Source organism: Trichosurus vulpecula, chromosome 2 (genome assembly GCF_011100635.1).
Source record: "Trichosurus vulpecula isolate mTriVul1 chromosome 2, mTriVul1.pri, whole genome shotgun sequence".
In the NCBI taxonomy this organism is placed as follows: domain Eukaryota; kingdom Metazoa; phylum Chordata; class Mammalia; order Diprotodontia; family Phalangeridae; genus Trichosurus; species Trichosurus vulpecula.
The window spans coordinates 145,845,839-145,859,870 of record NC_050574.1 but is presented as its reverse complement, the minus strand read 5'-3'; the positions used below and the strand labels follow the sequence as shown (position 1 = coordinate 145,859,870).

General features: G+C 38.6%; 1 protein-coding gene across 1 annotated transcript; it reads right to left on the bottom strand.

Moving 5' to 3' along the window:
- Positions 1 to 597: 597 nt before the first annotated feature.
- LOC118837501 (neutrophil collagenase-like) lies at positions 598 to 13,572 on the bottom strand. The gene is made up of 10 exons (XM_036744420.1): positions 13,459 to 13,572; positions 11,505 to 11,749; positions 10,177 to 10,325; positions 9,963 to 10,088; positions 6,451 to 6,612; positions 5,721 to 5,838; positions 4,999 to 5,132; positions 2,496 to 2,655; positions 1,140 to 1,243; positions 598 to 701 (listed from the first exon to the last, which is right to left on the bottom strand). Exons 1-10 carry the CDS (start codon positions 13,561 to 13,563, stop codon positions 598 to 600), a joined length of 1,407 nt encoding a protein of 468 aa, XP_036600315.1. The 5' UTR covers positions 13,564 to 13,572.
- Between the last annotated feature and the right edge of the window lie 460 nt (positions 13,573 to 14,032).

Here is a 14,032-nt window from a genome sequence, read left to right as displayed (position 1 = left end):
GGGGCAGATTTCAAGGTAATTTATAGCTCATGGTCCTAGAGAGTTGCTTAAAGCTCAGAAAGTATAAATTGCTTCTGCATAGTCATATAGCTAATAAATTCCAAAGCCAAGATTGGAACTTTTTGACTCAGCTCTGCCAAGATTGGAACTTTTTGACTCAGCTCTTCTACATTCAAAGTGCAGTACTGTATACAACCTCTCTAGCAATTTAGGGAAAGTAAAAGGGCCTTGTGGGTATCAAACATCTTAAGGATCAGATAATGGATTAGCAAAATGACGAAGACTGTGTATAAAGCAAGGACTCACTAGAGGACTCTTCTGAGAAAGGATCAGTTGTTAGTTGAAGAGTATGTGCCTTGATTACAGTTGGGACAGGATATAGAAGTATTGATTAAGCTTCATTCCTTGCTCACAATTGAGATGTGAACTTATTTTTACTAATAGGCACAATAACTGGAAAGGTGGCAGAAGATAATAGCAGTAGTTGACAAGAGTGTTTTTAAAAAGCTACATATTGGATCTTCAGTGACATTTTTAAAAACATTTGTTAATACATCTAAAAGACACCTTACTTCTAGCTTACAATTTAGTCATATCCTATCTACAATTTAACAACCGGTTGCTTCTTCCAACAGCAACGATTCTTTTAGCAGGGAGATCAAATTTATAGTATATTGGTCCAATAAAGAAGTAGAAATAGTCTAGGGGAAAAAAGAAATCAAATAGTTACCTTCAAGATGTGTTCAAGCTTTTCAATTGGAGGAAATTACAACACTCATTTCCAGACTGACTTTTCTTAATCTTCTCTCTGGACCAGTGATTTTATTGATGTAGGGAACACCTAGTATGGAAACTCCATCTGCCAGTGTAGACTGACAACTTCCTCATAACTTACAGCCTTGGGGCCTGATGCACTGAGAGGTCAATGTGACTTGCTCCTGATCACAGAGCTAGCATGTGTCAGAGGAAAGACCTGAACCCAGGGATTCCAGACTCCATGGCTGGCTCTGTCATACACTATGCTATCTGTGCTGCCTCTGAGGGTTTTTGGTTCAGACCTATCTTCACAGAGCCTCTCAATATTATTTCTATAAATACAGTTTTTAAAATGTCCTTACAAAATAGGTATTTCTACTTACGATCTTTCTGGAAAACAGCATCCACATTGCCTGTCAACCCTTGAAATTTATCTGCTATATTTTTAGGATAACCAGGATCCATGGTACGTCTTCGATTATCAAATCTGATTAAAAGATATAGGTTTATAATAATAAGTAGCTCCCACTTAAAGTATACTTCATATTTTTCAAGAACATTTTCTAATTTGATCCTCACAAGTGTCCTAGAAGATAAGTAGGGCAAGGTATCCCATTTTATAGTTAGAAAACTGAACTACACTGTGGCTAAGTGGCTTATCCAAGGTGAAGTTGTCAGTGGTAGAATCAGCACTAGAACCTTAGCCTCCCAGTATCAGTGTTATTTCTAAAGTAAGTGATCTTATGGTTTACAGGGTCATCAGTATACCTGCACAAAACATTGCATGAGCACAAGTGTGTTTGTGTTTAACACTACATCGGTGTTGAGAGTCATGGTCACCAAATTCTCTGGGCCATCTGAAAAATATTTGCTTCAGAAGACTAGAGTTGAATCCCTGAAAAATTAGCACTTGTACTGTATTACTCTTCCATTCCATTGTACCACAGTGTTTCAGCCCAGCCTGATGTGTTTTCTTCTTGTATAGAAGCCACCATTCCATTATTTGAATGAGGAATTTGTAACAAAAAGGGGGGAATTTTCACAGACCCTAGCTTTATAAGAAAAGGGCAGTGACATGAGTCAGGACACCTAAGCGTTATGGCACTTCATTATTTTTATGGAGCTGTTGATTCATTGATATGGCCAGTTTTTCCATGAGTGCAGGTCAGAGCTCCTCCATATCATTTCTTCCTCGGTAGTAATCCATATCAGTAGTAATATATTTTGCACCACTTTTTGCATACAAGTCATCATCATACTGCATAATGAAAATGAGGTCCATAGACATAAAGTGGGCCCAAAGTCATATGACCAGAAAGGGGCAGATCTGGAACTTCAATCTAAATCTTTTGACTCTATAATTACCACACTACCTCATCATGTTTCTCCTTTGTGTTATTTTTAATTTTGAATCTTCTGATATATATATTCTATGACTTCCGACTATATATTACAGCACCAGGAGAATATTAGTATTGAAGAGATGGACTTTTATCTCAAATGATCCCCAAATAGCTATGGAACCCTGAACAAACCAGTCACTGTTTCAAAAAACTGGACTATTTTATCAAACACCTGAGTACCTTGTAGCAACAAAATTCAGTTCTTTGGAAATCACTGGAAAATGGAATTACCCATTTTCCTCTGGATTTTTTCATGTTGTCAAAAAGAGCAAAGATGACTTCCTGTCATCTCAAAAAGAGATTTCAATTTCTGGATATGGAAACAAGTACCCTTACCTCCAGTATTGGTTCTTTACAAAGAAGTATGTCTTTCCATAGTTACTATTTGAAACAGCTGCATCTATGGCTTGCACAGTTCTTGGGAAGCCAAAGTCGGAAATATATTTGGGGAAGCCAGGCCTGATATCGTAGCCAGATAGAGTCCAGTACTGGTTACCTATAAATAGTGATGGGAAGCCATTATGTAAAACTCTTCAATTTCTCTAAACAGTTTCAATCACAATTTGTATCATTGCAAATCATCATAAAAATGAAATTAGAGCAAATGTGTTTTTTAATAATCGAAGGTATATCCATACTGCTAAGTCACAGTTAATGGTGCCTCTCATCACTTGTACAATAAAAGCCAAATTCATTAGCTTGGCCCTCAGTGATTTGGCTCCTACTTTCCTCTTCAAAATAATTTCTCATTAATCCTCTTTGCTCCAACCAAAACAACCTACTGAGCAAACAGTGATTCCCATCACATGCAAAAACTATTTCCATAATAGCCCCTGTGCCCACATTGTTTTCTCTACAGGAGATGCCTTCTTCTCTGCTGTTTTCATTTCAAAATCATTTCTTTCCTTCCAGCCCCTAGAAAAAGAGCTGGTTCCCTCAAGTAAATTCCTGTAGATTTTGTTGCCTTCACTGTCTATAAGCTCTTTGAGGACAGAAGTAAGGTCTTATCCTCATCTCTACCCCAAAACACACACACACACACACACACACACACACACACACACACACACACGAGTTTAGCATAGGGCCTTCCTTGCAAAAAGGAGGAATCCAAGGAATACTTTTCAATGGTGGTGATATCAATTCCTTATATTGCTCATACCTATAAAATAGCTTTTGTTTTTGTGAGAGATTTCACGGGGGTAAACATGCAGCAAGAAGAAACTAAATTTTCCTTTCTGGTATTCTCAGTGTTATGGCCAGCCGGCCAGCCAGCCAGCATTTTGTCTGCTAATCTGGCTTAGATATGTGGAAATGTGGTGAAGCTGGGGGTTATCTCCAATGTCAGCTTCCCATTTGTAGGTTCTCAAAGAACCTCCTATTGTCCTTGGGAAAAACCTTAAGTAAAATTCTATACCTAAAGGTGTACAACTTTTTTAGCCCAAACTTTGAAATAGTATAGCATAGCAGATAAAGTGCTATCCTTAGAATCAAGAAAACCTGAGTTCAAATCCTGTTCCTGACATAAAATAGATGTATGACAAATGGCAAGTCGTCTAACCTTTTGGTGCCCCATTTAACTCTCTATGACTCTAAATTACAGATAAGCTGCCAATCTAAATCAGGTTAGGAAGTTTCCACACTAAGTATTCTACATACTCATGAAAATCACAGAGCTAAACCCCCAAATCTAGGTTTTAATGTCTAGCAAAGCACTGGACTAGTTTTAAAAATTAATATTGGGGTAGTAATTAGATAATTAATGAGAAGAAATGCTATATGCTTCAATTATTGAAAATATTTCAGGCAAATAATAATCCAGAATCACATCCTTTGTTTGAGTTTGTATACTCTCATCCTAACTAGATTTAAGAAAATAGCTCAAAACCCCACTATGAAATGATATAACTTTTCTCACATTCATGTAAATAGTATGAGCGAGGTCAGGCCAAGCAAAAGCTGGGGCAGTGAGGTGGCACAGTGCACAAAGTGCCAGGCCTGAAGTCAGGAAGATTCATCTTCCTAAGTTCAAATCTAGCCTCAGACACTTACTAGCTGTGTGATCCTAGGCGAGTCACTTAACCCTGTTTGCCTCAGTTTCCTCATCTGTCAAATGAGCTGGAGAAGGAAATGAAAAGCTGCTCCAATATCTTTGCCAAGAAAACCCCAAATGGTGTCAGGAAGAGTCAATGACTGAACAACAAGATTTATCTTCAGTTCAGTTCAGTATCTCCATCCTCTTATTATGCCATCACTCTACTCTGGCTCCAAGTGAGCTCCTACTGCCTTAGCTGGCAAGAGCTTCCCTCTTTAGTACCTTTAAGGGCTGGAGAGCACACCATGCTTCCTCCTGAAAATTAAATATAGCTGATATAGCTCATTGGATCAGTCAATTAGTAAGCATTTATAAAGGATGTACTCTATGCCACACAGTATGTTAAAAACTAGAGACAGAAATACAAGGAAACAAGAAAGTCCCTGCCCTCAGGGAGCTTATATTCTAATGAAGAGGGATTAGATTTGGGATTTCATTAACAAATTGATTTCCAGATGAAATAAATATCCTCTATTAATGCAAGTTTGCAACTGTTCTGCAACTTCTGGCCTTAGTGAGTTGCCCAGAGCACTGATAGGTTAAGTGAGATGTCCAGGGTCATACAACCAATGTGTGTCAGAAGTGGACTACTAAAAAAAAGTAACTTCTTTAATTCCTTATTCCAAGGTCTAAAATTACAGATTCCTGACATGGGAACATGGGAAAGGACAATAAATGGTAACTGAAATCAGCTCATGCCTCTGGGTAGGACTATGATAAGAAGAGAACTCTAGGTACTGTTACCTTTAAATAGAAAAACTAAATCCCTTTCAACATCCTCATAAGCAGCTTGTATCCCAGATGGTAATGATGGCCAGAATAAGGAAATCTTATGGAGTTCAGGCCTCACTACTAGGCGATGCTTTCGCCAAAAATACCTGATGAGAATTTTTGAAAAAAAGAAAATAAAATTAAGATTGGCAGTAATAGTGTTTCCTTCAATAAGTGAACCAATATGGATACAATGAAGTCGATTCTGGTTGTGTCTTATAAAGGACTGATTTACCAAAATCATAGAGTGAAACTGTCCCAAACCCTTCTTGCATCTTAAGCTATCCCACAAAGATATCTGTAATTGTTCTCTTTTTCTCTAGAATAGAACTTGGCAAACTATGACCCATAGGCCAAATACAGCTATCAGCTTGTTTTTATACAACCTATGAACTAAGAATGGTTTTTACATTTTAAAATTTATTATAATTCTTAGTTTGGGGATCATACAAAAACATCAGTGAGTTACATTTAGCTCATGGGTTTGCTGGCCCCTGTTCTGGAGGTTTAAAGCATTGTAGACACAACCATTATTTCCAATGAAAATCATAATCAACCAAGCAACAAAAACAAATAGAATAGAAAGGAAAACCAGAGCATTAGGTTATAAGTTAAACCCATCACTTCTTATTAAAGTGTGTTGGGATACATCTACAAAAGAAAAAGTTAATGGAAGTATTAATTCAGCTTTATACTTGTCTTTAAAGATTATGGTTTCTCCACGAAGAGTGGTAATTGCATCAAATGTCAACTGTGGGTCACAGGTTCCCGGGGTAGTGGGTCCAGTAGGTTTGACAGGATTATCTGACTGACCTTAAAGACAATATTTAAAGAGGCAAGATTTTAAAAAGTGAAGGGTTATGAGACTATTGTGATGCTTCTTGAGGTAATCTAAGAAGGAAGGCTCTAACAACAGAGGCAGCGCTGGGGAAACCAGGGAAAGACCTCCTGGAGAGGTAGGATTTGCCCCCTCCTAGTGGGCAGAATGTCTTCACTTCAATCCAATTTCTTATCATATGCTTATTTAAGGCTTTTGATGTAGCCAGCCGTTAGGCCATCATACAGGTGTAATACACTGCATCTTTTTGGAGGAGGGAGATTATACCTGGAGTCAGTGGTGTTGCCAAAGCAGGAGTTCTCCTCCTGCCTGTACAGCAGGTTTCATAGTAATTGCTAGAAGAGCATTAGTTGAGCCATTTTAAAATGAAAACAAACAAGCTCTCTGGTATCAGCAACTTAAACATGCTAGAGAAAGCAGACTTATGGAGAGAATCTTCAAGAGGGTAAAAGGTAAGTTCTTCAGAGCCTATATACACCCATTAGTAGAGACCTCCAGACACAAAAATAGGCATAGGGCTCATCTCCTCACTGAATCTATGAACCAGTCACTAAGAACAGCCATTCACAGGGGAGAATTCTGCTTACCATAGATAAACTGAATGCCATTAATGTCATCTTGAGGCAGTACATAAGTGCTGGGTTCAGAGAAGGAATACGAGGGGAACATCAAGGCACCAGGATCAGTGGAATGAGAAAGGCCCAATGAATGGCCAAATTCATGAGCAGCAACAAGGAATAAGTTGTAATCTGAAACAAGAGGGTAGTCATAACTTTTCCCTATATCCAAAACTATAGGAATTATGATTATAGGTGTTGACATGTCCAAACCAGAAGTGCTTGAAGACTCCTCCTCCCACCCTTTATTTGAGACCTTATTCAAACGTAGAACCAATTGGTGGGAAGTAGGTGGCTCCAGGCCCTCTTTATACAAATTGAGAATAAGCTAGTGCATTTTTCTCATGGAATGTTTTGAAAACTAACCCCCTCATTTAACATGAGAAAAATGGAGCAGCAGAAACATGACATCATTTGTCCAGAGTCATAAGGTAGTTAGAGGCAGATCTAGGACTTGAAATCAAGTCTCTCCACTTCCAGTTCAATGTTCTTTCCATTATACTTCACTCAGATTTCTTGGGTTTTTTTGTGTTGTTCTTTTTCTACTCTTAGGTCTTCCACATCCTTAATCCTCATCATGGCCAACTTCAGGATATGAATGAGAATTGGTATCCAGGGTAGGTGCACAGGGTCAAAGGAGACATTAATTTTGGCATTTAGTCATATACTGCTTTGCAGTGTTTTATACTTGTTTCTTTCCAGCCTCCTTTGTAAAGTTCTTTGAAAACCTCAAAACCTTGTTCCTCAAACAAGATACTCCATCTCCTAACTTGAGGCATTTTCACTGACTGTCTTCCATGCCAGGAACTCTCTTCTTCCTCATCTTAGCCTCTTGGATTCCTTCAGGTCCCAGCTAAAGTCTCTGCTTCTACGGGAAGCCTTTCCCCATTCCTCTTAATTATAGTGCCTTCCTTCTATTGATTTTCTCCAATTTATGCTGTATATAGCTTGTTTGTAGATAATTCTTTGTCTCCCCCATTAAACTGCGAGCTCCTTCTGTCTTTTATCTTTTTTTGCATCTCTAGGGTTTAGCATAGTGCCTGGCATATAGTAGGTACTAAAGTGTTTGTTGGCCAGCTGACTAAATGTAAGCTCTTATTATTATACACACTTCCTACTGAAGACAAAATAGTCTACTGGTTTTCCTCAGAAAATGCCTTTGTGTTTCTACTTGTAAAAACTACTTGGAATTCTCTGTTTACTTATATCTTAAATCTTATCCATCTTTCAAAGCCCATCTCAAATATCAACTCTTCTATGATGTCTTCATATCTGTCCCCTATCCTCACCAGCTTATAATAGTAACTTCATCCCTCTGCACTTCTACAGCATTTATAGTATTTTTCATCTCTCCTGCCCATTCACCATATAGTTACCAAATCAATATTCCTAAAACACAGAGTGGACCATGCCTTTATCCCTATTAAAAATATTTAATGGCTCTCTGTTGCTGCTGGGCTAAAATATAAAACCCTTGTCTTGGAATTTAACAATTAATTATCAATATAATTTTCCAGTCTAATTTTATATGACTCACTTTCATACACTCACCATCTGGTTAAATTTGTATCGTTGGTCCTTGTGTATGACATTTCATTTCCATTGTCCACAGTTTTATACAGGTTACCTCCCTTTTCCAAAATCAACTTTGCATTTTTTATCTCAGTCTCCCAAGCATCCTTCAAAGCATGACTGAGGTGCCACCTCCTACTCAAGGCCCTTCCTGAGCCCAGACAGGTTGTTAGTATACTCTCCTTCCTGAAATTCTTTATCATCAATTATAGATCTGGAACTAAAGGGACCTCAAAGGCACCTAATTCTATCCCCTCATTTTACAGATAAGAAAATTGTAGTCCATGGGGTTGTGACCTCCCCTTGGTCACACAGGTTATAAGAATCAGAAACAAGATTTGAACCCAAGTCTTCTGATTGCAAAGTCAGTATTCTTTCCATTATACTGTGTTGTTTCCTACCCTTCAGGTTTACTTATTTGTATATAACACCAGTAGAATATAAACTACTTGAGCACAGGGACTACTTTGTTTTTATCTTTGTATCTCGGAGGTCTAACACAGATACACACCTTTTTTAGTCCAAATCTATGATTTCATTAATGTCAGGCACTCACACTGTAGAAATAAACTGCCGCCGTTGCAGATCAGCAACTTCTTTATAATTTACAGCCTCAGAAAGTTGCCTGGGCATTAGAGGACAAGTGACTTTTCCATAGTTATTTAATAACTATATATAAAAGGCTAGACTTTAATATAGGCTTTCCTCATTCCAAGGATAACTCTTACCTCCCTCTCCAATAACCTTCAGTGACTCCCTATTACCTCCAAGTTCAAAAATAGTCTTCTGTTTGTCTTTTAAGCCCCCACAGCCTGGTCCCTTCCTGCCTTCCCAGGAAAAAAGCATGAGAGGTTTCTTTTTCTAGTCCTAGTTTTCAAAAGCCAGTGATTTATTGAATAGAGACACACTTGGGTCATTTGCTTTGGCCTACCCACTACTTATTTGTATCTTTCCTCTCAGTGAGTTTATTTGGTGCTTAATGACTGTTTATTGAATTTGGTTAAATTTAATGATATAAGAGTAAGAGAAAATGTTTAAACTATGTAAATGAAATTATTAGATATTTTCCTAATTGAGACTATTTCTAAATGCTTTGCATTTTTTAGTACCAGAAATTGAGTGATGTGGCATCATGGAAGAAGTACCCATTGGAGTTAGAAGAATGGGTCTGAATCCTGCCTCCATCAATTACTAGTTGTGTGACTTTGAAGAAGTTATTTCTTTTCTCTGAGACTCAGTTTCTTCATCTGTAAAATGGAATTGGATTAGCTGGCCCCTGGTGTCCCTTCATTCAAAAAATGCTCAATTATCATGTATTAAGTACCTATAATGGTTCCAAAATGGCATGGAGAAGTTGGAATCTGTATGGGTGGGAAAAGTGTCCATATTGATGGTTTACATAGATCATTGAAGTATTGGATTCAACCTAACAGGCATAAAGTAGGTCCCTTTTATGTTCCAGCCACCTTGTATGTATGTGTGTGCATAAGGGAGGAGAACCAGGTGGATGAAGATAGCTAAGACACGGCTTGTTCACTTAATGTCTTCACATAGTAAAAATCAAGTGATATTCTGGGCTATGATCATACAAAAATAAACAAAAAGCAGATTAGAAAACTGCCAATTGGTTGGAGTATAAGGGAATTTTATTGTTAGTAGCTTGAGCCATTCAGTTCATCCCCTTCATATTACAGATGAGGAAACTGAGGCTGAAAGTAGTTAGGTGACTTCTTCAAGGTAACACAGATTCTGAGCCTTAAAGTTAAGATTTGAACCTAGGTCCCCTGACTCCAGAGCCTTGCTCCACCTTGATTTTCCAGAAAAGAGATGTTAAAGGAATTGGGGGTGGGGTGCGGTGAGGGGAAATGCTCTCAAAAGTAACAATTCAGAAACTGTTTTTTGTATCTTACCCCTGGAGCTCACAGTCCAAGTTTCATCTTCATCAAAATGAGCATCTCCTCCAATTCCCTGGCCTGGTTGAAATGCATGTGCAAGGACTCCGTTCTTGCCATCAAAGGGTGAGTTGTCACCATGATCTGTAATCAAAACAGAATCAATGCTGGGCCTTCCATATTCTCAAAGTGGCCAAAGAGGCTAAATTTAGCATGACAGACTTGCTATTACCTCCTCGGACAAAAGAGATCTTTATGTCGGCTTCACCACTATTGATCCTGGTGAACTTCAGGGGTGCTGGACCACTCCAGATCTGTATGGCTTTCTCAATTGCCGAATCCACATCAGCTTTTGGCAAATCTGGTGTGTAGTTTATAATTCTTTTAAATGAAAGAGATGGGTAAGAGGCTTATCAACATTAAACTCATCCTATTAAGCATTGATCACTTTGTAATTTCTTTTAGTTAGCTGGGTACTTGTTTTTATCTTCTTTCCTAGAAAAAAATTCCTTGTGGGTAAGGTCATAGAATCAGAGATCTGTAGCTGAAATAGAGGGTGGCTAGGTGGTGCCATAGTGCATAGAGTGCCAGGCCTGGAGTCAGGAAGACTCATCTTCCTGAGTTCAAATCCGGCCTCGGACACTTACTAGCTGTGTGACCCTTGGCAACTCATTTAATTCTGTTTTCTTCAGTTTCTTCATCTGTAAAGTGAGCTGGAGAAGGAAATGGCAAACCACTTCAGGATCCTTGCCAAGAAAACCCCAAATGAGGTCACGAAGAGTAGGATACAACTGAAACAACTGAACAACAAAAGGCCCAAGTAGGTAGACCTTAGAGATCATCTAGTTGAACCTCTCATTTTACATACGAGAAAACTATGACTTAGAGATATTAAGTGACTTGCCCACGGTCACACAGTTAGTAAATAGCAGAGATGGGATTAGAACTTAGGTCTTGCCACTCCATATTTGGTGTCCTTTGTAGTGCACCATACTATAATGCCATGGTTCATCCTCGTATCCCTGATGTCTGATATAGTTCACTGGATATATTAAGCACTTAATAAATGCTGATTTTTTTGTGAAAGTGAAGTCATGTAGTTAATGTCTCCCATGATTTCTTCTTCCTGGTTTTTGGAATATGTGGTATACTATATTTTCTACCAGTCTTTGGGAGAATGTCAGGCTATGAGACAGTGAGAGAGGAAGGTAGAAGTAGGTGCTGGACCAAAAGGATAAAGGTGCTATTTAGCTGATGAGATGAAAGAGAGTGAAAGAGGAAATGATAACTGATTTCCCCATTCAAACGCCAATTCACTAGATGTGGTGAAGATTTAGTCAATTGGATAAATTTGAACTAGATTCTCCCCAGTAGTGACTAAATCTTTCCTTGGTGGCAAGAATTTAGATGCATGGATGCATGGACCTTCATGCTATCAAGGTACCACTTAGTTCACTGGAGAACTGATTCATTAAAAAGGAGTTTTGGGGGAGAAGGAAACCTGTATAACTTGCCATTCACTCCTTATATGTTGTCAGCCTTGAATACAGGAAACTTTACCTGTATGTAATTTCATTCTTTTTCCACTTTGGGTTTCCTTCAGTCAGCTTATATCCAAGTACATCAGGAACCCCACATCTGGGCATTTCCATCACTTCCATAGTTTCCTCATCTGGTTGTCCAGTCTCCTCCAATCCAAAAAACCTCTGCATTTCTTTAAGCTTCTTAACCAACTGAGTGCTATTCTTCTGCCGTTTTATCTTATCTCCACTTTTTGGCATACCATAAAAGTTTTCTAGATACCTCTGGCCAAAGACAAACAATAGAAATCTTGTGTGAAATCCCTCTGTGCAATTTTGTTTTGTGGATTTTTCTTGTTTCAAGTGTAGAAACCCAAGATGACCTCCACTTTCATGGCAACTGTGCTCTCCAGAAAGGTGAGGAAGGCTACAGAGAAGAAAGACCTCTCTTTCTATAGAACTTGAGCAAAAATACATGCTTCTTGGAGTCTAAATCCATTGAGGACTAACATGACCCATGCAAAGGCTTTGACTATAAAATCATGTGACCAGTGTTTTAACAAAGAGACCCAAGCTTACACATCTGAATAAGTATTATCACTTTCAAAGTAGTCACCTTGGAAATCTATATACTTAGTCTAAGGATATTAAGAACATTTCTTAGTGGGGGCACATTGTGGGCATCTAATAGGTACTTAACAATCAATAACAAAAATGCTTCATCAAACGTGTGTGTGTGTGATCAGAATCATAACCAGAATCAGATAAACAGGAATTTTTGCTAGGGTGCTGGTATGGACAAGGGCATACGTCTCCACTAGGAGATCATGCTTTCATACTTTTCCCCATGCTAATTGCTGTCTTGTATTTTACCTCCCAGTCTTAACACAAGCAGTTGTTGGAGCTGGTCCTGAGAAAACACCTTGGCTGCCTTCCACCCACCACCATAGGACCCTCTTGCTGTTTTCTTATGATTGTGCCACAATGTCCCTGCTCCTCTCTGGGAGTCTATCCTCCTGCTTCCACATCCACTAAGTTTCCCCTACCATTTCAGCTAGTTATGACTCTATGCAATATTGTTTATAGCAAGTTATTTCAGGAAAATTAAAGAGAAACAATGGTATCATCACCAAACATGTTGAGTGTTTGTAGCAGTTTCATTAATTCCTTTTTTGATATGATGCTGAGCTTTCATTCTGTGAAATAATTGGAAAAAATCCCTTAGATCTGCTTTTTTATTGACTCCTATGATTCATAAATAGTCCATAAGTCTGGCAATTAGGCACTCTAATTCCACTGTCAGGATCTACTGAATTGATTTTTCCTGGTTATGTTTTACTGGTTCTAAGCTTCCTTCTGTCCCTGGTTACAGATGAATTCTGTGAATGGAAAGCCAGTTAACCATAATAACATGCAGCATTATTAGCTCTTTCTTTATGACAATACTGTAAAAGAAGCAGTGCAAGTGATCCATTTTACAGAGGATAAAACTGAAGCTCACAGCAGTCAAATGACTTTCCCAAGACCACAGAGTCAGTAAATAAGGGAACCATAACTTAAATCCCGGTCCCTTGGCTTCCAGTACACCATACTACCCTTCTGTGGATATGTGGGTATAGGTTGTGGGAGGAGACAGGAAATCCTAATTTAGATAAAAGGATTTTCACGTAATCAATAATAAAAAATAATTCCTTCTAAAAGCTTTGCAGTGAGTAGTACTTGAGAAATAGCATTTTTATAAACACTATAGGCACGGTTAATTTTATTTTCTGCCCTCTGGAGGTAGAGGGGTGTGAAGAGACAATGTTCACCATCTTTAAATCTTCCAAATCACTGGATCATGAAGTCAAACCTAAACCAAATTACAGAGAGAACAGTTCCATCTCTAAGTTCATTTTAGGACCTTGCAATTGAGAAGGGAAGCAAACCTCCCCTTAACTTCCTGAAAACAAACAATCAACCACCACAGTAGGTCATTCACAACCAGTTTTTACCTGAACAGTTGCCATCTTTTTCTCCTCAAGGCTTTTGGGAGATATAGGAAAAGCACTTGAAAGCTGTGTGTGAAGTAACAGGAGAAACAGAAGGACCTTCTTCATATCTGGTGTGACTTCTGTTCCGTTCTCCCGGCAGCTCTCCTTTCCCCACTGGGGAAGTCAGGCTCTCTGGGGGAGGACCTTCTTTGTTTGCTCACTTGGCGCTCATACCCTCCTTTGTCCCATGTTAATGTTCTCTTTATAGACCTGTTATAGCAATGTCCAAGATGATGGTTTCTTCAGAAGTTGTGAAGCAACCCCAGCTTGTTACATTATCAATTTTGTAATTTTATTCTGTGATTTATCATAAGGAAAGGAGGAAAAGAGGCTTTCAACAGAGAAAAGAAGTTGTTCTGTTCTTTGCTTCCTGGATATTTTACAGGCTTTGCCACTCAGATGTTCATCTCAGCAAAATTACACCTGCAAGAGAAATCTACGTAGGAGCAGGAAATAATTCTGACAGTTTTTAGACAAAGAGTAGGAGATTCTTCCTGCATATATAAGATGCTGGGACAGGTAGTTTGTACTTGTG